General features: G+C 41.0%; 2 protein-coding genes across 2 annotated transcripts; both read right to left on the reverse strand.

The window, feature by feature from the left end:
* Positions 1 to 4,497: 4,497 nt before the first annotated feature.
* emx2 (empty spiracles homeobox 2) lies at positions 4,498 to 9,369 on the reverse strand. Its single transcript, XM_084736324.1, has 3 exons — positions 8,565 to 9,369; positions 7,224 to 7,408; positions 4,498 to 5,691 (listed from the first exon to the last, which is right to left on the reverse strand). The coding sequence occupies exons 1-3, from the start codon at positions 8,953 to 8,955 to the stop codon at positions 5,524 to 5,526; spliced, it is 744 nt and encodes a 247-aa protein (XP_084592450.1). The 5' UTR covers positions 8,956 to 9,369; the 3' UTR covers positions 4,498 to 5,523.
* A 3,633-nt stretch (positions 9,370 to 13,002) lies between these two features.
* Positions 13,003 to 22,326, reverse strand: eif3s10 (eukaryotic translation initiation factor 3, subunit 10 (theta)). The gene is made up of 22 exons (XM_084735436.1): positions 22,156 to 22,326; positions 21,379 to 21,569; positions 21,136 to 21,272; positions 20,683 to 20,846; positions 20,179 to 20,378; positions 19,719 to 19,927; positions 19,463 to 19,634; positions 19,122 to 19,226; positions 18,869 to 18,967; positions 18,644 to 18,760; positions 18,324 to 18,509; positions 17,776 to 18,123; positions 17,579 to 17,683; positions 17,383 to 17,496; positions 17,155 to 17,277; positions 16,737 to 16,890; positions 16,205 to 16,386; positions 15,957 to 16,051; positions 15,373 to 15,842; positions 15,119 to 15,251; positions 14,831 to 15,009; positions 13,003 to 13,890 (listed from the first exon to the last, which is right to left on the reverse strand). The coding sequence occupies exons 1-22, from the start codon at positions 22,202 to 22,204 to the stop codon at positions 13,712 to 13,714; spliced, it is 3,711 nt and encodes a 1,236-aa protein (XP_084591562.1). The 5' UTR covers positions 22,205 to 22,326; the 3' UTR covers positions 13,003 to 13,711.
* Between the last annotated feature and the right edge of the window lie 396 nt (positions 22,327 to 22,722).

A 22,722-nucleotide genomic window follows, 5' to 3' on the forward strand; every position in this document is an offset into this window, starting at 1 on the left:
AAATAAACCGTAGGAATCTATGGGCTCGCAGCAAGTCATAAGAATATTAATGCACTGGAAATAAATGTTTACGGTTGTAGCCAGTGCAAATAATAAGAGGAAAAAACAGCTAATAGAGGCCCTAAACTGTCTGAGACTTCCCAGACTGAGCTGTGTCTGTGCAGCGTTGTTACAGCTCAGAGCAGGCGGAGTTCAGGCAGATGCTGGAGGTGTCTGCGGACAGCGCGGGGCATTATGGGACGGAGGCCAAGAGGAAGCCTGACAGAAGGAGAAAGAGGCGTCTGTGCAGGTGGAAAAAGTTTTGTGTTTCTGAATCGCAGCTCTTGATGAATATTTCATCGTGAAATGGCCATTTGTCACTTGTAGGTCTGCGACATCTCTTGGTCATATGTTGTCTGTGTGGTGACCTCGGTGAACGTGGGCAATGGAGCACCGAAACCTACTGAGTGAGACTCTGCATGGCTCTGTCACAGAGGCTTGTAATGTGGCTCTTGGCTTCATTCATCTATTAACAATCACATTTTGGTGCCAGACTCTTAGCGTGTGTGTCTACAAGCTGTGACCCTCCTCTCAGTTCATGAACAGTGATGATGAGAATTTGAAGTGTTCACCCCAAAAACAAAAATAGATATTTGTCCCAAGGCCTGTAGTGCTATTTATCCGTCTAGAGTTTTTTAGGTGTGAGTTGCAGAGTTTTTAAGATATCAGTCGTAGAGATTTCTGCCTTCTCAAATCACAAAAAAAATCTATGTGGATAAATAACACAGCAGGCCAGGGGGAAAATATCTATTTTTGATTTTGGGGTGAACTGGTCCTTTAAAAAAAGCAAAAAAGGGAACATTTAGCCAGCTGAACGGCTGTCCACACCAAGAAGATAACTATTACAATAACTAGAAATTGTTTTAAAAATCGTTCTTACTCAAGTGGATGGCCAAGTCTGGACCACGGCTTTATAGTTGTTGTGAGTTGTCACGATTTTTTAAAATGATATATTTATAGTTAAAGTTATCATTCTTGGTGTGAATGGCCCTTAATCAGGGCAGGGACAGGAAAATAAATTATATTCAAGAGTAACGTTACATATCACTTCTAGCATTTTTCACTTTTCTCACATAAAGACAGGATTTTAGTTTATTTTAGACAATATATTAACTATAATCTGCTTTCTAACCCAGTTAAATTAAAGCTAGAATGAGTAGGATTTGTCCGAGCTGTTCATAAACGCACCAGAAAGATAGTTAATTGTTGTGTCTTATTCCCAGGATGTCAAATAGTGACGTGTGGGTTAGTAAAGCCTCCAGAGCTCAGCAAAATAATGAGAAAATAAGGAAATACAGACAGAGGGCAGAGTCTCTGCAGATACAGACACCGCCACACACTTCTAGTGGGCCATAAGTAATGACTTAAAAGAATAATGTTTATATGAGTCATACATTTTTAAAGGCAAATGTTGCATATTATGCCTTTAAGAGTTGAAGCTTTAACATGAAAGGTTTATGTCAGTGAATGCAGCAGGGCGCCATATGCTGCATTTAAGTTTGCGCGTGTGTAATCACACATTTGAACGCCACATCTCCTTCAAAATCTAAATTAGAAATAAATTTAAATGTATAGCAAAAAAAAAAAAAAAAAAAAAAAAAAAGAATCCGCAATTAAAATGATTTTACGCAGTTGCGTTCACGGCAGTAGGAAGTCGGTGGACTCAGTCCGAGTCAATAAGTGCTGACTGTACCCGATGGCAAATTGGAAATTGCTGCGTTTGGAAAACATAATCATCAGAGCACATCATGGCTGCAAATGCCCCGCCCTCGTTATTAATAATAAAGAAAGAAACTGAATCCGACGCTCCGATGTTTAATTTATTATTATGTAAGCTATTTGAAGGGTGATTGTATGGTAATTGCTCATTAGTCTTGTATATTTATCGCTGCACCTTATGTCAAGGCCAAGGGAATTGTGTAGGGTTCATTCTCTCGTTTCAAGGATCAATTTCAGAGGCAATTTGTGAAACAGGACAGATCAAGTTAGTCCTGCCTGACGTCGTTTTTGTGGCAGGGTCGGCCTACAGGTGCCACCCCGGCAGTGGGGGAGCGTTTATTATTTTACAGTGACGAGATGAAATAAAAGGCTTTCTCCTCTCTGCACAGACAACATGTTGACAAACTATCCAAATCCACCCTTTCAAAAAGCCACTTCTCACAACTTAAAGAGATCTCAGCTCGATCAATTATTGACTTTCAGCACTAATACGCAGCCTGTTCTGCGCCTGTTCCCTCCCTCCGCCACTATTCACATTAGTGGTGTCAGCGGACGTAATTATACCTACTAATTGCAGATTAGAGGTTTTGGGTCAGTGGGGTCACTTGATAGGAGCGACTACTCTTTTCAATGACGGATAATCATTTCACGTTGCGGACTAAATGTTTCATGCAAGCAGGGCTTAGGTCCAAAATGTCCAAACTGGCTCGGTCGTGAATATTTCAGGAATAATCAAACTGTTTAGGAGGAGTCGTGAAGGTTTGAGGAGAGTTCGTTTGGCCCCTGAACGGAACTTAAAGTTTAGATAAGCGGGTCATCAAAGGTCCCCACAGCTGGCCCTTAACGCACAGCACGAGTGTGTGGGAGAGGCGTGTGATATGTGAGGGCCCACTTTACATCATAACACACGGACACACACACACACTGACAGTCACTGTTTGAATTCTGCCCGAACCAATTATATTCATTTGACCTCTGTCTCAAATTGCGCTTGTTCGCTTTTTAATAAGCGCAGAGATCTGAAAAGACTGACGCGTTGATTTTTTAAATAATAGCCAAGCTTCATGGTTTGCACCTTACATGCGCTATGATTGAAAATTATTATTAGCCATTTATTAGCGTTATTATTCTATTATTTTTTTTTCTAAGTTTCACAACAACTTCATTTTAATGTATGTTATTTTATTGTATGTTATTTTATTGAGTGCCTTCAGATTAAGAAGTCGTTTGCAATCTAATTCAGTTATTTAGAATATAAAGGCGGTCGGCCAGGAGACCGAGCTTTTAATTTGGTAAATTTGTGTTTTAACTTTTGTATTTTAGCCTGCTAAATTTGCATGTGCGCAAAAAAAGATTTCTGTCTATTTTTGACTTTTTTTTTTAAAGGCAGAAATATTTCCAGGTTAAAATCAAACGCGTAAAATAAATTAATCAAATTGTGCCAGGCTCTAATGAGAAGCCTGTCCTGTCTCCTGTGCGTCCATGCAGGCGCACAGAGGGGGGGAGAGTGCGCCAAATTTGTTTGCGGCGGATCAAGGCTCACCGCCTCCACTGCACTTTCTTTATCTTAATTCCAACTTGAAAAGATATAATTATCTAGTTTGAACAGGACTGCTATCAAATCCTTCTTTAGAGGCAGGGTAGGGAAAAGCTCGAGTGGATTGTGAAGCTCTGAGCCGCTCGGTGTTGCCCGAGATAGGAGTAATGAAGTTGTGGAGTCCGGAGATACAAAGGGCATTAACCTCATTAGCATGAAACCTTTTCTTCTAACTATTGTGGGACCCTTTCAGTCCTCTAATCCCCCCTATTTCAAAGCTGGGTTTGTAATAAAGCTTTTAGTTTTTTTTTTTTTTTCAAAGCTAATGGTATTCTCTAAAGATTTTTATTGCTGTTATAATCTATGGGCCGATTAAGAATTCCCTATATGCCATGCCCCCCCCAACCCAAACCACAAAAACAGCTTTTACTTTATGAAACAATTAAACAAACACATGCACCTCGCACCAGAAAACACAGGAGCTGGACTTGTTATGCATCCACATGAAAAAAAAAATTATAATCCTGTTAAAATGTGTCTGATTTTTATAAACGGGGAGTTTATTATTTTGCTGTTTGTTTGTGTGTAAATAAGGAATCATTTTCAGCTCTAAATAGCATCTTTTTTAGTTTTAGCCTACAGGCTCCTGTAATGTTTCAGCAGCTTGCAGCATGATGGAGCCTACAAGACAAGATTTTAAACAAAGATCCCATTTTGCGGCACATTGCAACCTTCCCTTATCGCGTCGTGAGGGGTAGTCAGATTGTACTAAATTATGTCCAACCAAGCCCCCTTGGATCCGTGGATTAAGAGATTAAAGTGGACCACTGGGCAATGCATCCCCTTTCCCCCTCATATTACTCGCATGATAATTGCCTAAACTGATTTGCACTTTCACAAAAGCTTGTAGGGACTCTTTGTAGCTGCAGCGGAGCAGACGCTGCTGCAGCCCCTCAAAAATAAAACTAATGCCGTCCATATCAGACTGAGAAACAAATGCAGGGCTGAGGACAACAAATTACAGGCTGCAGCATTTCTATCTCTCTCTGTGTGTGAGTGTGTGTGTGTTTTAAATTAAACTGTCCTAACGCCACATCAGCAAACCTCACTGTACACTCCATCCAAATTATTGTTAGATGGCACAGAATAAAAATAAAAGCTTCATTTCGCCAGAGGCCTCCTATATAATCAAAAGCCTGTAGTTTTACTGCGCGCAACATATTGATAAAACTTTATTGACAAAATATTGACAATTACATACTTCTTGGAAGTATACTTTGTGTTAAAATTGTAGCAAACTTAACACAAACACAAAAATTATTTACATTCTGTAAAAGAGGGTTTAACAGAAACATTAACTTTTAGCATTTCTGTACATGGAATACGCTCAGTGCTTGAAGTTTTTTTTCTTTCTCTCAATTCTTGCATTTAGTCCTTCGTGGCAACTTTCACTGGAGGGTCAAGTCCTGACAGAAGGCTGCGTGGGGCCACAGCGACACATTGGTAAAGCTTTAGGTTAAAGGAATGTCCTGATACCTTCCCTTTAAGTACTTTGATCTGTGGTCGGATTCACTTTTTTTTTAATAGAAATTTTTATAAATCGAATTTTTTTTTGTTCTCTTTTCTTTAAAAAACACTATAACGCAGCACCGCTACTTCATATGTTTTCACAATCACTTTTACACGAGAATCATTAATTAAAGACTGCACACTTTGTAAAAAGGAAGAAGCACGACATCTCTCATTTTGAAAATAGAGTTAAAAACAAAATTGATTTTTTTTTTTGTTCTTCTTGGTTTGAGAAAACTTGTCAAATTAAAACAACTACCAGGAAAAACTATACCATGCAATTCAAGTTTTACAAAAGCAGTTTGGTGTTTTGGTATCTTGTGTGGAAACGTTTTGTTTTTTCTTTATATAAAAAAAAAACCTTCTGAAGTGCAAACGTCCAATATGAATTGGAGAAAAAAATAGGTGGTGGTAGATGGGAGATTGTAGTGGTGGTTGGTGCGTGGAAGGGTTCAGGTAGGTGGACTGAGACACTGTCAGTCACATTTTCCTGACAGACCCACATGGTGACAGCACTGCCACCAGTCGGGTTTCTCTCACCCTCAGCTGCCGATCTCCGGAGATCTGAAATGTGACATTGGCTTTTTACCCCCTCACTGTCTCTACACGGCATCCTTTATCCATGTCCTCCTTCAATCAGACGCTTATATAGTTTATTTTTAATCGTCCGAGGTGACATCAATTTCCTCTGGGCTTGACTGTTTAGTCGCCAGTCTCCACCGGTTTATGTGATGCGATCCTTTCTTCTTCTGCTGAGACTCGGAGCCCTCCTCCTCCAACTTCTGTCGCTTGAACTTCGTCCTTCGGTTCTGAAACCACACTTTTACCTGAACAGGGGAGGAAAAGATAAAGGAAACAAAAAAAGAGGGAAAAAAAAGAAAAAAAAGAAAAAACGGATCAGTGTCACGAGATAAACCGCGATTGGCCAGTGCGTAAAACCACGCGTAAAAGGGACACATTGTTTGGATAGCAGAGCTAAATACAAGCAGGCAGCGGTGCAGTGGAAATAAAAAGGTAAACTGTGACCTGCGGTTGATGATCATGGAGCAAACAACCGCCAGAATAAACATAAATTAATTATATTCTAATGATCCATAACATTTAAATGACAAATTTATAGAATTAAATTTTTACTCCAACATATAATATTAATTTAACGCACAAAGAGTGAACCCAGCCATAAAAGGTCAGTCAACTCTGAATTTAAAAATAAAAAGATGCAGGTTATCCACAATAAGCTCCCCAAAACAAAAACAAAAAAGTAGAAATAAAGTAAATGTCAAGACCTGGAATGAGCTAAAATTATTTTTTATTTACAGGCTCACAAATATTTTATGCCTAGAAAAAACTTTTGACGCTTCATCTAAAGTAGGTCAGAATATTTTTTGTCTAATTCTAAATCATTCTTAGTCAACACGTGAGTGTAACAAGCAATAAAGGACTCAGAACCACGCCACATATTATATTTTCACACACTCCTCTAAATCGACTCCGCTCTGTTAAACGGTGCCGTGGGGAATTAACAACATCTAAATCGATAAATTGTCTGCTCCTGCTTTGTCACTCTGCGGCCCCTTTTTAGCGCTTAAATGGCAACTGAGGTGCATTTAATAAGCCTTCAGTGGGCTAATTGAAGTAGGTGATGGTTCATTTCTCCCTTCAGCTCCTCCAAAGGGCCCCGCCGTCCAAAGGAGACACAGTGGACAAAAGACAGCGGCTGATGGGCTCAAACAGCATCTTAAATATGGCAGGGGGAATTCACTGAACCCGCCTCGCTCTTTGTATCGCCTATCCCATAAAATGGTTAACTGGTTAATTTGCCCTCCATTTTGAAAGGCAACATTCTCCCCCCAAAACAAAGTAATTCAACCCCTCCTAAAATGAGGTTAGGCCTATACAATGACAGTGGGTTTGATCCAACAGAAAGCCTCTGTCTTCGATTGACAACATGCATTTATGGACTCTGGTGTGTAGAAACAATTTAGTGGCTGATTATTTAAAATTACTGTTTTGCTGGCTATATGTCTCTTCTTTACTGTCATGCGTTAATATACATTTTATAATATTATTATTAATCCATACTATAGCGGCTTCATTTTAAAAGTCTCCATGACGCACGTCCCACCTTCATTAAAAAAAAACAAAAATATCACTTACATTCCGCTGCCTCAGCCATAATTTAAGAAATATCTTTTTATAACAACAATAAAAAAGCGCTATAGAGCGCAGGTAGGCCTGTTAATAACCACAACAACACACACAAAAAAGCAGCAAATGCATTTCAAAATAAACGGAGCGCACTGACAAAAAGATGGGATGTGAAGTTTAAATGTTGAGTAAAATATTATGTGTTTCTTACCTGAGTTTCTGTGAGGCTAAGGCTGTGTGCGAGCTGTTTTCTTTCTGCTCCCACCACGTAATGGTTTTTCTCAAACGCGTGTTCGAGCCGCAGGAGTTGAGAAGGTGAAAAAGCTGTCCGGATTCTTTTGGGCTTTCTGGCCAGCGCGTTGTGCAAAAGGAAGCTCTCTGGACTCGTTTCATTACCTGCAAACGATCAGAAAATCACCCTTTTAAATTTTTACCAGATATTATCATTTCTCTAAACAAACAGCAGGCCTGCGCACAGCTGTAGGACAATAGTTTACCGAGGGCAGACTGGAAATATGCAGGATAATAATGTCTGAGAAGAAGCTGGACACTATTCAAAAAAGAAGATACTTAATCGAATACATGAAATATTTCTTATTGTTGACTTTCTTCATCTTAACATTTGTGAGACCACCGCATAAAGCAAGAAGACAACATCACAAAGCAGAGGTATAATCCTGGGCCTAATTAAATTAGCTCAAAAACAGCCTTCCTAAACAAAATCACAGGTAAAAATAGAAGCAGCATGAAGACATTTAAATAAACAGCAGCCAAAAAGCATTTTAGAAATTAATTTCGAATAAAATTACATAATATATGATAATTTTACTTTAATTTATCCTAAAATAATAATAATAAGTATACAAATGAACCAGAACCAAAAAGAAACTGATAAACGATTTTTTTAGTCTAAACACCCCGCATGTCAAGTCACCTACATTAATACATTTAGAATTACCCCAAAGTTGACTAATTTCAGTCTTTATAAAACTAACAATAGACTAGTCAAATAACCATCCACATTGTTTTATTTTTTTCCCTTCAAAGGCATCTTAAAAAATGTACCTCTGATGTTAAACTGTGAAAGAAGCATTAACATGAACTGCAGAGCAGCGAGGTACATTAGTTTCGTTTTACGCGTGGCTATAGATCATATGCTATATATAACCTGCAGGACAAACAGTGTACAAATATGTCAACAATTTCTAGTGGTCTTTTTTTAGTCCTGAATAGACGCTCCAAGCAGCAGAAAGCTGTAGAAGGCAAGACAATAATTACTGTTTTTTTCATTTGTTTTTTTTTTTTTTTTTATTTCTTCTGATTGAAGAACTTGATTACAGTGACATTTTCAGAGTGAAATAAGTATTTAAATAAGTGTCTGTTTTAGCCTGAGAATTGAAAAAAGCAGCTCTGCTACACATTCACATATTTTCAATTCCATCTACATCCTGCTGTCTGCACTGATGGAGAGAAGAAATCAGTGAGCACTCTGCAGCCGCTCGGCACGTTTCGTGCGTAAAAGTGAACCAAACGAAGCACTTTGATAACTTACCTTGAAATCTGTGACCCAAGTACCTATATCTGTGTAATAACCAGGGGTAGAAAGTTGATGGGTCCCTTTGCTGGCTGGCAAAAAGAGGGTGCGGACTGTGTGAGGATGAGAGCGGGTGAGCGGCCAGAGCGTGCGGCGGGGCCACTGGATGCACCGGGACCGCGGAGTTTGGCGGATGAGAGACCGCCTCGGCAAACACCAAGTCCGGGTTAGAGTAGACGCCCCTGCCGCCGGAGTGAAAGCCGTTGAGAAAGGGGTTCATCTGGCCGGAGTTTGCATAGCTGAGAGCCGCTGGCCTGATGGGCTCCTCGGAGCGGGACGCGGGTACAGGATTATCCTTCGCCACTAAAGACTCTATCGTAAAACACCTCTTGGGTGTAGGTTGAAACATGGTCTGATAGTCCAGGTTCCCCAGTTTAAGTTAAAGTTGTCGTAGGCGCTCTCGCTTAAAAAATACTCCACACCCAAGAAAAGGGGAAAGTTTGTGCGCAGTAAATAAGTTGGGAAACGGCGGCAGTGTCGAGAAAGCCAAAATAAAAAGTGCTCGGCTACTCCCAGACTAATCCATGGATGTGATCGTTTTCCTCGCCGTGTTCGTGCAGGCAGATTTGTTAGTTCATGAGCCTAATTAGCGCTGCAGTCCCATAAACAGCTTCCTCTGAAGGCTGTAATGGCATGGTGATTGGTCGCTGCCGCTGCTGCTCGCCTTAAGGTGGAGAAGGGGAAGACGCTTAAAAAGTGCGTCAATGGGAAGCAGGGGCGCGGAGAGGCGGACTCGAACGCGCACCACGGAACGGATTCGTCCAGAGAGGAGCCCCCCGCACGCGCACACACACTCACACACTCACGCGCACATATCTCCAGGACATTTAACACACTCATGTGGACCAGCAGAAAAGCTCAGGGAAGTCTGCTGATTTACATTTACGGCCTATGACAGGTTCAAACTGATTTTTTTTTTAGGGTGGGGGTGTGTGCAGTGTTAGTGTAGCAAGTGATTATTTTTAATTACGCACAACAATATTACGCAAACATCAAATCAGCGCGGTTAAAGTCTGTTTTCGTTGCTGTGTGCGCGGATAATATTTATAACAAATTAATTGGTCAGTCGGCCTTATTTATTCCTCGTTTCTCTTCCTGTTTTTGTTTTGTTTTGTCTCTTTAAACTGGATTTATGGGGAAAAATGTTCCTGTTTCGTCTCTGCTTGTTTTCATTTTTCCTCAGATTCTGTTAAGAGAAGTTTCAAATTGAAGACACTCTACTTGTCTGCTGGATGGATGTCTGCGAGACACAAACAGCTTTTTGTCAACTATACGGGACACTCCGTGGAGACTGACAGTCTTCAAAATTCAATAACACCTTCCCCCTGACGATGAGTCGCTGTGTGTCAGTTTTATTCAATGCAGGATGCTCAGGTGTTTATTGGAGTAGCTACCTGTGACTGTCACCCCTGTGTGTGTGTGTGTGTGTGTGAGAGAGAGAGAGAGAGAGAGAGAGAGAGAGAAAGTGTGTGTGGATCAGTGACTGAGAGCAGTAGCACAGAGCTGCAGCCATGGCCGCAACGAGGGCCTACATGAGACACGCCGAGTTTTACACTGCTAGAAATGAAAAGATGCAGACCTGAAACTGAAGAAAGCTGCATATAGTGTTTGAAAATTGATTTTAAATAATTGTAATTATTTTTTTTAACACGTTTGCATTTTTTCTTTTTCCCCTTCTTTATTATTATTATTAGTGTTATTATTATTTTATAATTTTGCTTTTTCAGTTTTGATGGAAATTCATAGAAGGTTATTACGACTTTGAAAACGCCTTTAAGGAGTGGTAAAACTATTTATTTAAGCGCGTTATTATTATTATTATTATTATTGTTATTATTATTATTATTATTATTATTATTATTATTATTATTATTATTATACGGAGCTTATAGAGAAGTGTACCTGAGGTTTTATTTGTGTGGGTACAGTATGTTATGGTTCTGTGCAATGAAATACAAACTACAGACTAAAACGTGTTCTCAAAGCTGTCAGAACACCAACAGCTGTAAAACACATAATACGCCTGATTTTACATCTTATAAATTTGTGAATCGGGATAAATTTGTTATTATCAACACTGTGAGGAATCACTGGGAGTTGGATGTTTTAGATGTTTTATTTGAGGTCGCATAGTGGCTTCGTGAAGATAGTCTTTTATTTTGTAATACCACCTAATAAATATCGATGTCTTAACCATGTGACTCATTATTGTTCATATCAAAATTAATATTAATATTATAATTATAGTACACCGTAGCTAAAGTGTATATCGGGGCAGGGAAGCCAAATTCAAAATCTTTTGCTGTTAAGGAAAATGCTAATTTTTAAGGAGAAGTTTACCGTGGTTAAGTTTTTTTTTTTTTCTTACAGCCTGTTTCTGGTTTGTTAATTGACTGCATACTGACCACTGCCTGCGTGTTTATGTTTATTTCCTGAGTTTCACACCGAGTGAACCAACACACCTCGCCTGCTGTCACATGGTGAAGCGTGTCGGTGGCCTGCACGGAGCTTTACCGACCTCTACTGGTTGTATACTGGTACTGTGATTAACATGGTACCTAAACTGGGGCCTGAGGAGCTGTGGGAGCAGACACTGAGCAAGTGGCCTATGAAGAATGGTTTAATGCCACTGGTGTTAGACTGTAGAAGTTAGTTGTAAGAGTGTTCTCACCTTCAGTCGACATAGGCTACCAGTACAGTTCTCAATCAAGTGGTATTTTCACAATTTAGTTTGTCAGAGGTTCTCATCTCTATTCACATGAACAAAAAAGGGGAGACTAGGGGCAATAGGCCCTTCATAAGACCCACCCCTTTTCACTTTGTGCTCTAATGACAGTTGAGTACCTCAGTAAACTTATGTATATATGCTGTGTGCTAGGTTTGTTTATGCTGAAAAGTAAACCAGATTTTGAAAATGGTTAACAAGACCTCGCTGTGGAACTTGTGAAAGCGTCATATGATAGCTAACTAGCTAGTTACTCTACATCTATCATCAGCTAGCTAGAGTTTTGCTAACAAAGGCAAAACATTAGGATAAAGTTGACCAAGGTACCAAGCTTCCACAACTGTCTGGTGAATCATAACACATTCAATTCCTCCAATCGGAAACAAGCTAGAGGGATGAAACTTACTTTTTACATGCTCAGTAGGATCTTCTCTCTGCTTGTGGCACAGGAGCAGGTTGACTCTTCTCCTGTTGACTAAAGTTTAGATGAGTGCAAATTTAAACTTAAATTCATTTTATCTCTAGGTTATTGGTTAAAAACTATGCAAATGTAGGTGTTGTTAGCTACCATACTCAAACAGTTTCCTTATCTCCTGCAAAAATAGACATTTCCTTTAAATGCAAACAATGGCTGACATCTAAAAGAGGTATCTTTTGTATTATTTATTAGCGCACAATGCACACGTTTATTATATCAAAAGATCACTAGTGTATTATAGGTGAGTCATAAAGAAAAATGTAAAAAATGTTACAATCGCTCCCAGTCTCCCCAACTGGAAGGTATTTGTGAAATTAGCTGTAATAATGTCTTAAAGTGACAGTTCACCCTAAAATAAAAAATACATGTTTTTCCTCTTACCTGTAGTGCTATTCATCCATCTAGATAAAAAAAAGAAGACAAAACAACAAAAACCCTTAACAGCAACATCTTTCAACAAATCATGGCACGATTACTCAAGATAATCCACAGCTGTGAGTAGTTTCATGTAAGAACTACATTTTATTTCTACTAAACTACACCTGTCAACACATAACCAAGTGGAGTTTCACAAAGGGTTCCCTTTGAGACACAAGCAATAGGTTGTAAACCTCAATGCCTTTCTCCTTGGCTGAGCTGCAACCTTAGAACCACTGAGCTAGCAAGCCTGGTTATACAGTTAGTAGGTGTAGTTTGATAGAAAGAAAATAGTTCCTACACAAAACTGCTAACAAGGTCTGTGGATTATCTTTGTGTAACTGGGTCATGATTTCTGGAAAGAGACATTACTGTTGAGGTTTGGCGCTTTGAGCACCACAAGCTGAGTGTGATCTAGTTCCATCTAGTTTGAGAGAAGTCAGACACCAAAACTATCTACATGGTTACATATTTTGATTTGGGGGTGAACTATCCCTTTAAAACAAAGAAATGACTGAATGCCCTGCCTTGACATGGGTTGCATATGTATGTTTTTTCTGACATGAACTCTAGACGTAGCACTCTGCAACTCGCACACAAAAAGTTTTGAGGAATGTAGTTTAAAATGTTTCCCATCAGGTTTATCGGCTGACCCAGTAGGATTCTTATCCCCTGGTTAAGAACCACTCCCACTCTCAAGTAACTTTTTTGTACCCCAGAATTAAAACTGTTGAGTGTGCTGCAATCTTTAATAGCACTGAGACAAAATGAAAAAGTAAGTGGTGAGCAAACATCTTTATTAATAAAGGCTTTATCTGTACACATGCAACCTGGTTTGATACCATTGACTGCAGCAAGATAGAACCACAAACTGGATATCAAGCAAGACCAATTGAATACTCTAAGCATGCACATCAAAATGTAAATTCCACTAGTTCTTTACCGGGTTAAGAAGCATCTGAAATAGTAGATGGAGACCAGAGATCACTGAAGCAGATGACAAACTTGTAGTCATTGCCATTACAAGAGTTGTGGATTGGTGCTTTAATAGAACATCTATGCAAAGGTTAATTATTTAAAAGAGGCAGTTGGTGATACACTGAGTTTGCACTGAAAGTTTGAGCAGGTACATTGGTTTTTGTTTAGTCAGTCTCATTTCATCATGTAATGTAATCACACTCCTAACCACAGGGGGGCAGTCATGTTTATATTGATGGTTTGCATGAGGCCTAAGTGCACAAGTTCATTGGCTGATGATTTTTTGGGTGGTGAGGGGAGCCTCTGGATTAAAACTGCTGAAAATAAAGATAAAGGGAAAACTACAGTCTACAAATATTTCAATCAAAGGAATAACCCATGTGAGTATCAGGAACTTGTAGCCATTAATTCACCACTGTGGCTAACTGGATGATGGGACACTAAATATTACTTTTGTTCAAGACCAATTAATCATTAACTGAACCAGCTGGATGTAGAGGTTGTTGCTCAGCGGCGGACAGTGGTCCACCCGTCATCGTCTGTCTCGTTCTTGGTGCGACGGGGGTTTTCCTTGTCGCCGCGCCAACTCTTTTCTCCCTCAGTGTCACGCTCCCTTTCCCTCTCTCTGGGTCGCTCTCTGTCCCGCTCGTCCCTCTTATCATCGCCGCCACGACGCCAAGAACCACCTGAAGAAACAAGGATGCTCATTAGAACATAATAAAGCAGGAAAATGTTGATTTTATAAGTATAATTCTATATGAAAAGTTTCAGAAGGTGGGGATCCACAGAACTGAGTTGCTGCAAATAACATTAATAACATCTATAAATACACATCCATAGTTTAAATAAAACATACCTAAATCCTACCAAACTGACTTCAGATAAGCACATACACACATGGACCTGGCACAAATCATACACATGCCCACATGAACACACACCAATATGATGTGCCCATGCTCTCCACCTGCTGGTATCAGTTTTATTGGCCGTTGGACTGGCTTTGATCTGCCATTGGGCTGGTTTCGTCATAAAGACCTGGCAACCCTGTAGGTTTCCTTCTAAGACACATACTGTAGAAGTAATTTAACAGCTAAACAGTGGCCTCTGCTGGCTAAATACAACACCTCTGTGTAACTTGCCCAAATGTTTTGCTAGACAAGAGTGCTAAATATAGTTCACACCTACTTAATAGTGTTATTAAAATACTGGAGTTTCTAATTTCAATATAACACATCGAAAAGTATTGATATTGGAGACAAATTTGGAAAAAATTGACACAACCCTAAACCTATGTGAGAAAAATGTAGTTGGTACTGGAGTATGAATATTACTGAAAATGGGCACTGAAACCTTAAATATAATATTTTTGACAGCACTCCTACTTAATACTAATTTGTACTATTGTGTAACTCAACAACACATTTTGGAGCCTGTCACAATTATACCATGACTGATGATAAGTACAATTTTTTGATCAGATGGTCATTGATCTGAGGGTGAATCAGCAACATTCAGGCTTCAGATTTGTCCGAAGGTTTTGTTTAGCCATAAACTAAATACTTTATACAGCTTTTAACTATGTCACATCTATAAGGGTGAAGTGATTACGCCTCTTCTGCTCACCCTCATCCTGATCTCTCTGTGGGGCTCTGGGTTCACGGTCATCCCGGCGGTCTCTGTCACGGCGTTCACCACGGCGATCATCGCGGTCACGACGATCATCACGGTCAGGTTCCTCCCTGCGACTATCTCTCCAAGAGGATCCTTCATCAGTTGCCGTTCTCCTCCAGCTAGTCTCCTCTCTGTGAACAATTAGTGACACTGATTAACATAAAACTATGACACGTCAATGAGAAGTTAACTATGATATCCTCTGCATTTACTACAAAAAAAAAAAAAAAAAATACACACCTTGGTGGACGACGGTCTCTGAAGCGGTCACTGGATCTTCTGTCCCCTTCAGCATCATCTCCATCATCATGGTGCTCACCACGGGGAGGACCCCAGCTCTCCTCTCGGGCCTTCTCCCGTTCACGCCAACCACCTGCAACAGAAGCATTTGCTCATCATCCTACTTGACACTTAAAGACAAAGCTGCTGAGCAGGCTGATGGGTGAACAAACAAAACATCATCTCTATCAGCAGCTGATTGGCTACAGACTTACCAGGTCTGCCCAAAGGCTTCCAGGGTTTGGAGTCATCACCACCACGACGTGGCCCATCATCCATGCCTCTCCTTCCACCTCTGTCATCATCTCCTCCTCTTCTGCCCCAGTCATCATCAGCCCCACGCCGAGGACCCCTCAAGTCATCCATGCCTCTCCGGGGACCTCTGTCGTCATCAAAACCACGCCTGGGACCACGGTCATCATCAAAGCCACGCCTTGGGCCACGGTCGTCATCACCACCCCTCCTTGGGCCACGGTCGTCATCAAAGCCTCTGCGTGGGCCACGGTCATCGTCCATGCCTCTGCGTAGAGGACGGTCATCATCACCGCCACGACGTGGGCCACGATCGTCATCAAAGCCCCGACGAGGTCCTCTGTCATCTCCGCCCCTACGAGGACCATCTCCTCGCCTGAAAGGAAGCTCTCTCTCCTCTCTGTCATCATCACGGCCCTCTTGTCTCCAGTCCCTTGAGAGAGAGTGCAGGTACTGTTAGACTAACCCTTCGTGGTTTAATGAGCTTTACAATAAAAAAAAAAAAATATATATATATATATATATATATTGAGTTACCAACACATACCTGTCAGGCACAGAACGACGCCAGTCTGAATCATTTCCATCTGTGCGCCTCCTCCATCCTCCCTCCTCCTTGTCCTTCTCCCTCTCACCCCAATCCTGTGGAAGCAAAACAAATCAAGACACATTGTGTGTTTGCATCAGAATTGTCCAAGGTCTGTAGACCCAATTTCTCCCTGCATGACGTGGCACTATAACATTATATCAGTTGTGACATTAAATATGTATTTGGACCCCCTTCCAAAATTCTACCTTGGACTTCTCCTCAGGTGGGCCCCTTCTCTCCTCCTCACGACGGCGTTCTCGCTCCTCGATCTCCTGCTGACGAGCACGCTGCTTCCGTTCCTGCTCCTCAAGCTTGCGCAGACGCTCCTGGTACTCTCTCTCCTCCTCCTCTCGCTGCTCTTGTTCCAGGCGTTCACGCTCCTCACGCTCTGTAACAAAAGCAGGAAAAAAATGAAGCACAATATGTATTCTGATGGACCTGAGAGCCACCATATTTTGATCTGACAGAAAAAAAGCAGGGTGTGAAGCCACAATCAGAAAAGTACATAGGATCAAAGATTAACATGTAACTTAGTTCCTCTCTGTAGTACTAATGTCCCTCAAAAAAATAAACAAATAAAAAAAAATAAAATAAAATAATAATAATAATAAAAGAAATCTCTCAACTTCCTCCATTTTCTTCCTGACTGTAACTGTCAGTCTTTAATGGCATATGAAATTCTGGCAACTGATTAGTTTATGTGTCTTGATACACATGTGCAGAAGAGAAATGAATTACCTTTCTTGAGCTGCTCCTCATGGATACGCTGTGCCTCTTCCTCTTTCTGACGGTAGTAAGCGTTACGCCTGTCTTCTTTGCGCTGCTTTTTCCTTTCTTCCAGACGCTTCTTCCTTTCCTCCACCAAGCGTTCCTGGAAAGCCTTCAGTTTTTCCTTCAAAGACAGAACAGTTCATCTGAAACCGCTGCTTCAGTTGTATAGCTGCTACGTAGTAACGACCCTGTGTGGCAACAGTTTTGCTGCACTTTACTGCTGAACTTTTACAGAAGAGGCAGTACAACGGCACATCAAAACCACTGTCAGTGGATGCCATAAATGAATGAAGTGGAAAGTGGCCAAGTGGCAGAGAAAAACAAAAAAGAAATGACTACTGCATCCGTACTCAGCTTAAGTTGATGAAGAACTAAATGGTTTTACCTCATAAATGAAGCTACGGGCAGCAGTTATTTTGGACAAGAAGTTTTCTTTGTCCTCCATCATCCTGGACATGCGCTTCTTGTGCTCCAGAGCCTTCTCTCGTTCCACTTTCATGTTACTGATCTATAACAAAAAGAAAAACATTAAAAAATTACATTACAGCTTCTCACCTGGGTGTATTCAATTTCCTTGATCCATATATACATATATATACTGTATATAACATACTCTCTCCTCCTCCTGGAGCTCCCATAGTTCCATGTCCTTGATGCGCTGTTCCTCATAGGCCTTCTTGATGAGCGGAATCTCTTCCAGGCGTTTTGCCCTCTCGAAGTAGTCAATCTGGACAAAAAGAAAAAACAAAATTAAGTGTCCCGTTCACATCCAGGTAATTAATATTTTTACAGATTTATCACTTAGTTACCTTCTTCTCCTGGTTCTTCAGACGCTCCTGCAGTTCCTTCTTCTCCTTCTCCAGCTGCTCGACCTGTTTGGCCATGATGAAGTCAGGATCCAGCTCCTCGAGGTCCTGCAAAAACAGATCTGTCAGTCTCATCTTTGAACTTTATATTACAACAACCTATTTCTACAATAGGGAGTTCAACCTAATGAATCATTTACCTCAATATCAATATCCTTGAAGGCCTTGGCTCCAAGTTCAGTCTTCTTGATCTGCTCCAGCCTTTCACGGACTGTCTTCTTCTTGATCTGCTCATGCTCCTGCATGATGCGCTCCTTCTCCCTCTCTTTGGCCTCCTGGCGCAGACGCTCCTCCTCAGCCTTGCGAACCTTCTGCATCTCAGCTTCCCGCTGCTCCAGCTCCTCCTTCTCACGCTGAATGTTCAGGCTCTCCAGGCGCTCCTTGCGCTCTTCAATGGTCTGTCTACGAGCCAGGATGCGCTGGTGATCTTTGCGGGCATTTTTGAGATAGGCAGCAATGGCCTGCTGGTTCTGCTCCTCACGCTCTTGCTGAGAAGAGACAAAAAAAAAAAAAAAAAAAAGTTATTTAAAATGCAGATTTGAGTTGAAGAATAAAGCAAAGTGTCCTGTGTTAAAGCAAACCAATTATGAAATAGAGTTAAGAGTTAGTATGTGCAATTATGTAAAAAAGATGAGTCACTGATCAGGTGACTCTGGTCTGTGTGTCTCTATATGAGAACTGAACTTACCAGGATAGAGGCGGGCTTGATGACCTGGATGGCTTTGGCCAAAGAAGCAGACATGGCAGTCAGTTGGTTCCTTATCTGCTCTGAGGGCATGTTTTGTAGGAAAGGACCAACAGGGGCGTCCTCTTTGGTCGAGTAGTTCAGGTCAGAGCCAAAGCTCAGAGTTCGAGAGGTATGGTCTATACGGACCTAAAGAGAAGAAATGTTACATAAATAAAACAGTATGATACACATACTTGAAGTCATAATATCAAGACAGTAGTAAGACTTTTCCAGACTTATTAACCATGTTAATGCATAATTACCCTTGATCTTGACCTTACCTGCAGATCACAGTGGCGGGCAGCATCCACAATGGAGCGCTCCAGCTGGAAGGCATCCACAAATGGAACCAGGGAGGCCAGACGGGTAAACTCGATGCTTTGGTAGATCTGTGCAACCTAATGTAGATAATATACACAGAACAATTTGTGTGATTTTTGCCATTACAGTGTAGATGTGATTTAGGAGAGCATTACAGAGGAATGAACACAACTGAAGAGAATTACCTGCTGCAGAAGCCTCAAGATGGTATTACTCTGCAGGTGAGGGACATACTGCTGCAGGTCAGCCTCTTTCTCAGCCTGGTCTCTCACCCAGTTCAACACCTAGGAGGAGAAAAAGTTTGTTACCATACATTACAATAAGTAGCTATGATAAATCATTTGATTAAATGATTACAATATAAACTAAAACAAAAAACTACAAATATGGACCATATATTTTCCTTATTATCAAGCTGGTTTACATTGGTTTGTTTACCTTGGTCACTCTTCCGCTCAGCTTCAGAGGATGAAAGTCTACTTCGAGCCAGTTGTAAAGTTCTTTTACTTCAGGTACGACATACTGCAGCAAGTTAAATCTCACCTAGAATGCAAAAATTTAAATTTTAAAAAATGTCAAGACAACTTTAAGCAAATATTTTATATCAGTTTTACAAAATGAGGTGAAACGCTAAAGTTAAAATTTTCCTTGAAAGGACATGAGTCTTTTCACGAAAGCTAATGATCGAGAGCTTTTGACTTATTAAAAATAAGTATTCAGGGTAACCGATTTGAACTTAAAACACTTAACAGAGCTTGTTCCTTGTGCACATAACATACCATGTCATTGATGAGACTCTGCCTGGTTGGTGGAGACTGCAGGCCCAGGAGGGTGGCAAGCCTGCGGTGTTTTTCCACAATGATACCATCCATGTCCAGCAGCCGAGCAATGTCAGTGCGCTCGGGAGTGATGGGAATAGACAGTGTGGCCAGGAGGACTCTGGTGGACATCCTGTGGATTAAAAGTAAGAGTTATTAACTATTTAGTCGCTGCCAGAATAAAACGTGCAGTTATCAGCTGATTATAAATAATTACCTCTGCATCTCATCTTGGGTCAGATTCTTACGCATCTCCCTCGAGAGGTGATAGAGCCGGTGGAGAGTGCAGGCATGGAAGAGAGCATTTCCAGATTTCCAGAACACAGTAGACACCTTGTTGTAGTAGTTGGCCATCAGCTGTGGTTTAGGAGGCTTCTTGGAAAGAGCAAACAGGCCATGGATGTCCTCAACAGCCTTGAATGCTTCCTGAAAAAAACAAAACAGAAAAAGTACACACATTATTAACAATATCTTATATCTTCATTTCGACTCTGTGTCATATATTTAATTATATTGGAGGACACTAGAAGGACATTCAAGTTTTTCTACAAATCATACACTACTGTCAAAAGCATTTCTAAAAATATTTTGTTCATGAAAAGTTTTATTAAGTGTAGTAAAAACATGCATGCATGCAGATATAGTCTTTTAAGAGATTCAGTGTTTGGTGGACAGACCTGCCAGAGCTCCATGCTGATGGCACTGTCCAGCTGCACCAGACGTGTCTCCAGGTGCATAGACTGGCTTTCAGGGTTGTTCAGATTGATGGCGGTGCTCTGGTTGTGGTGGCGCTGGATCTGACCCAGATGCATACGCAGGTTGTCACACAGCTTGCGGAATTCTGCTTTACGGGTGTACTGAAGGCAGAACTTGAATGCTGCAGAAAAAAATGACCAGATATTATTTACAGCAATTAGTATGAAACATTCAACATGTACTTTACAGCTGAATTTCTATTCATGGCTATTTTTGTTTACTTTATTTAGATAAAAGATAAAAACCATATTTACACTAAACTTTTGAATGTACATTTAATTATACGACATTAATTGCCCTATTACTGGCAAAATATGATTGTTTATCATTTTAAAAATCTTAAAAAATAGCAGTCTCTGTTGAGCCAATACGAGATAAAATAAATACAAAGTGTATTTAATTAGATGTTAAGTGTGTGTCATTACCTTGCTGGGCAATGTCATGGTACAGGCGCTCCACCTTGGAGTTGTTTCGCAGCAAGTCCAGGCACTGACGGTAGGACTCCCACAGGAACTTCACCCAGGGAGTGAGCAGCAGGCGATCAGTACGATCCTGAGTGTCCTCTCCACTCACAGCACTCAGGAGCACACTAAAACCACAAACTCAATGTCAATAACCCACCTAAAATGTATGAAGCATGTCAATAACTTTGTACCCTCTGTTGTGCCATCGTTATTCTGTTCAGGGCTTATACTGAAGAAACTGGAACCAGCAGATGCTTAACATTTTTGCTTGAAAAAATGCCTGACACAATTCATTCCATAGTGAAAACAGATGGCAACTCATTTTATTTTGACTTAAGAGAAAACAACAGCATAGATGGAGATTCTTATTATGGGTCGAAAAGGGCTGCAAACTTAACATTTCTGCATCCTTACCTTTCAGGAGTCTGGATGTTGTCGAGATCCTCAATGTCCAGGACCATCTGCTGGGACTCCTCCTTGGCCGTCTCAGTTTTCTCCTCCGCCAGCTTCAGGTAAGCTCTAACCACATCCTCCAGAGATTTGATATTCACCTGAAACCAAGAGTCAAACATTACACTTTGACTCCAACAGGCTGTGGTGTCAGTAACTACTTAACATGTGTGCAAACACCGCAGATGTCTCCTCACACAAACACACCTGCTGGCAGATGTTCTTGTACTGGTAGAGACCCTCCTTGGCCAGATGGCTCTTGCGGAGATCCACGCAGAGTTCCAGGTACTTGAGCATGATGGGCTCGTGGATCTTCTGCCATGTTCGGTGTTTCTTGCTCTTGATGACATCGTACAAAACATCCAAAGCAGGCTGCTTTTTGCCAACCTCAAGAAACTCTGTATAAACACAGAAATGTGAACCAACATAAGCTTCATCATAGGTCAATGGTAACAGTATACATAAATGAATGCACACATATACATTCATACATCCTTGGCATCTCGCAACAATCCTATAACACAGTAAGTACCGTGATTGGCTTGGGTTAAATCTGCCCGGCATTGTTGGGCCTGTGGTGCTTAGTGAACGTGACATTAGCATTAACTTGATGTTACAGGAACAGAAGCGTTAATTTGACAGTGGCTAACAGGCATTGTCACTGACGTTACAACACTGTCACGAGTGCTAACGGTTATCTAACGGCTGTCTAGGCTTTATTCCCAAAATGTCACTGATTTTAAACGATGATCAGCACCACAAAAAGGCCAAATCAATGGTTAGCTAAATACTAACGTAGCCATGAGAAAGCGATATGGCTTCCCCGCCATTCCAGGTACTGTTAGCTAGCACTTAGCCCGGCTAACTACGCCTCAGCATTATGACGATGCATCCGAATGCTAAAGTCAGCTAATGTTAGCTAACGTTAGCCAGTTAGCATGAATGTCTGACATCTGTGAAACATGAAGCTTCATTTTTACTCACCGTTCGCTCGTTTGAGAGCATTTTCTGGCCGTTGGAAATACGCCGGCATGTTGGTGGCGTGCTAGTTAACCTCAAAACTGGCTGACTTGAGTGAATTTTGAAAAATTTCACCAGTCCATCAACGCCACGCACTCACCCGCTACCACGGTGCTGGCTGAGAAAGGAAGAACCTCGTGAGCGGCCTAGCTAGGGTTGCCAGGTGCGTCACACGCTCTCCCCCTATCACAGCGTACACCCCACATACACATCTATGATCTGCCTCAGGATATATGCTTAAGCTTTTAAGCACTGGTCCCATGGGCCAACAAGACTCTATATTTGGTGGCCAAAGTACATTTTAGTAAACTTGTGTAAAACCTAATACAGCCATCCTTAATTATGAAACTTGTTGTTGTCCACTTTTTCCATTAATTGCGATTTCTATCATTATTTTCTTAGATCTGTGGCTCCCAACCTTTTTTCCTCAGAACCCCCCCCCCCCCCCCCCCCCCCACGCTTGATAATCCTAATATGTGTATTGTATATTATTTATTTTTTATTAAATGTTTGAATAAACGTTCCTTCCGA

The sequence above is a fragment of the Lutjanus erythropterus genome, chromosome 14 (genome assembly GCF_056507025.1).
Source record: "Lutjanus erythropterus isolate fLutEry1 chromosome 14, fLutEry1.hap2, whole genome shotgun sequence".
Lineage (NCBI taxonomy): Eukaryota > Metazoa > Chordata > Actinopteri > Lutjaniformes > Lutjanidae > Lutjanus > Lutjanus erythropterus.